The following is a 2,299-nucleotide window of genomic DNA, read 5'->3' on the forward strand; positions in this document are numbered from 1 at the left end:
CAAGCGAAAGCGAAATTGTGATGGCACCTGTGCCCAGCGTTGCCTTTCTGGCACTTGTGCCCGCGGCATGTGTAAGGACTTTCGAGCGAGATCGTTGCCAGTGCCCCTGGACTGGCTCTTGTGCGGGTGGCACGTAAAATACACCATTTTGAGTGTGGCCGTTGCCAGTACCGCCTGACTGGCCTTCGTGCCGGTGGCACGTAAAAGCACCCACTACACTCTCTGAGTGGTTGGCGTTAGGAAGGGCACCCAGCTGTAGAAACTCTGCCAAATCAGATTGGAGCCTGGTGTAGCCATCTGGTTGCACCAGTCCTCAGTCAAATCGTCCAACCCATGCTAGCATGGAAAGCGGACGTTAAACGACGATGATAATGATGATGATGATTTAACATCATCACTGAAAAAAACCATGAAATTTAGTTCCACACTTAAAGGGTGAAGAGTATCCAAAATTAGTTATTCCTCAAATGAAAAGAAATCAGTGCATTTTGAATCTGAGAGTCCCCTTTCCATGTGTGCAATAAAACTCTTTCATTCCTTCTTGTCAAAGACAGGGCACACACTCATCCTGTCAGTAAAGTTTAGTCCTATTCCTGTTCTTCTTTAACCCTTTTACTTTGGAAATCAGATCTATTCATTCAAAATTTTATGACCTTTAACTGCAGAAAGCAGATTTATGTACCAAGTTTATTTTTTGTTCAGAAATGTCAAGTTTCTGGAGGCGCGTGGTTTAGTGGTTAGGGTGTCAGCATCATGATCGTAAGATTGTGGTTTCAATTCCTGGACGAGGTGACGCATTGTGTTCTTGAGCAAAACACTTCATTTCACATTGCTCCAGTCCACTCAGCTGGCAAAAATGAGTAACGCTGCGACGGACTGGTGTCCCGTCCAGATGGGGAACACATACGCTATTGGAACCGGGAAACCGAGCCCATGATCCTGGCTAGGCCTTAAAAGGGCGCATTTATTTTTTATAATGTCAAGTTTATAGAAACAATGTGACTTACAGAAAATACCAATTCTATTTTTTGGTACATATTTAACATCTTTACATGAAATTTAATTTCTCAGTTAAAAGGTTAAAGCACTTTGGAACAAAGGGTTTCTATAGTAGAATCAAAGCTAGACTGAAATGAGTTGGTATCAAAAGGGTTGAATATGCTACATAAAAAGCATTCATGTGGGTCCTGGTACCTCAGAGAAAGCACTGGTGCTGGTGCCACATAAAAAGCACTGGTGCTGGTGCCACATAAAAAGCACTGGTGCTGGTGCCACTTATTATTTCGATGTTTTATGGCATCTGTATTTTTATACAATATCATCATCTTTTTTCTTTCCTTCTTTGACTCTTTCTTTTCTCCTTCTTTCCTTCTTTCTTTCTTCCTTTCTTTCCTTCTTTGACTCTTTCTTTTCTCCTTCTTCCCTTTCTTTTTCCTTCTTTCTTTCTTCCTTCCTTCTTCCCTTTCTTTTTCCTTCCTTCCTTTCTTTTTTCTTTCCTTCTTTTTCCTTCCTTCCCTTCTTTGACTCTTTCTTTTCTCCTTCTTCCCTTCCTTCTTTCTTTCTTCCTTCCTTTCTTTTTTCTTTCCTTCTTTGACTCTTTCTTTTCTCCTTCTTTCCTTCTTTGACTCGTTCTTTTCTCCTTCTTCCCTTTCTTTTTCCTTCCTTTCTTTTTTCTTTCCTTCTTTGACTCTTTCTTTTCTCCTTCTTCCCTTCCTTCTTCCTTTCTTTTTTCTTTCCTTCTTTGACTCTTTCTTTTTCCTTCCTTCTTTCTTTCTTTCTTCCTTCCCTTCTTTGACTCTTTCTTTTCTCCTTCTTCCTTTCTTTTTCCTTCATTCTTTCTTCCTTCCTTCCTTTCTTTTTTCCTTCCTTCTTTGACTCTTTCATTTCTCCTTCTAACAATGTGTTTCCTTTCTTTTTCTTTCAGATTGTACTGACCAGTCTACTGGAATCGACTGGGATGTGTATCTTCGTTTTTGGTTCCCTTGGTGATGAAGAGGCTTTGTTCAGTGTAATTTTCATGAAAATGATATTCTTCATCACAACAGCATACAACCTCTATCGGTGCCTCAGCATCGGCTTCTCAAGAGTCAAGAAATGGTCCATACTCTTCCTCATTACACTGTTCTTTGAACTCAGTGGAATTGCCTTGGCTTTCTATAGCCATGCAAATGTATGTGGTGCTAATTATTATTTCTTTCTCTGTGTGTATGCATGTGTGCGTGCACGTGTCCACACCACACACAAACACACACACATATATATATATATATATATATATATATATATATATATATATATA

At 39.8% G+C, this 2,299-nt stretch overlaps 1 protein-coding gene across 1 annotated transcript in view; it reads left to right on the forward strand.

Moving 5' to 3' along the window:
* LOC106878452 (uncharacterized) overlaps positions 1-2,299 on the forward strand; it is a 52,170-nt gene that overhangs the window by 4,921 nt on the left and 44,950 nt on the right. Inside the window, exon 3 of the mRNA XM_014927665.2 lies at positions 1,925-2,170. Within this exon, the coding sequence (XP_014783151.1) occupies positions 1,925-2,170 (246 nt within the window). The remainder of the gene's footprint in view (positions 1-1,924; positions 2,171-2,299) is intronic.

The sequence above is a fragment of the Octopus bimaculoides genome, chromosome 28 (assembly GCF_001194135.2).
Source record: "Octopus bimaculoides isolate UCB-OBI-ISO-001 chromosome 28, ASM119413v2, whole genome shotgun sequence".
In the NCBI taxonomy this organism is placed as follows: Eukaryota; Metazoa; Mollusca; class Cephalopoda; order Octopoda; family Octopodidae; genus Octopus; species Octopus bimaculoides.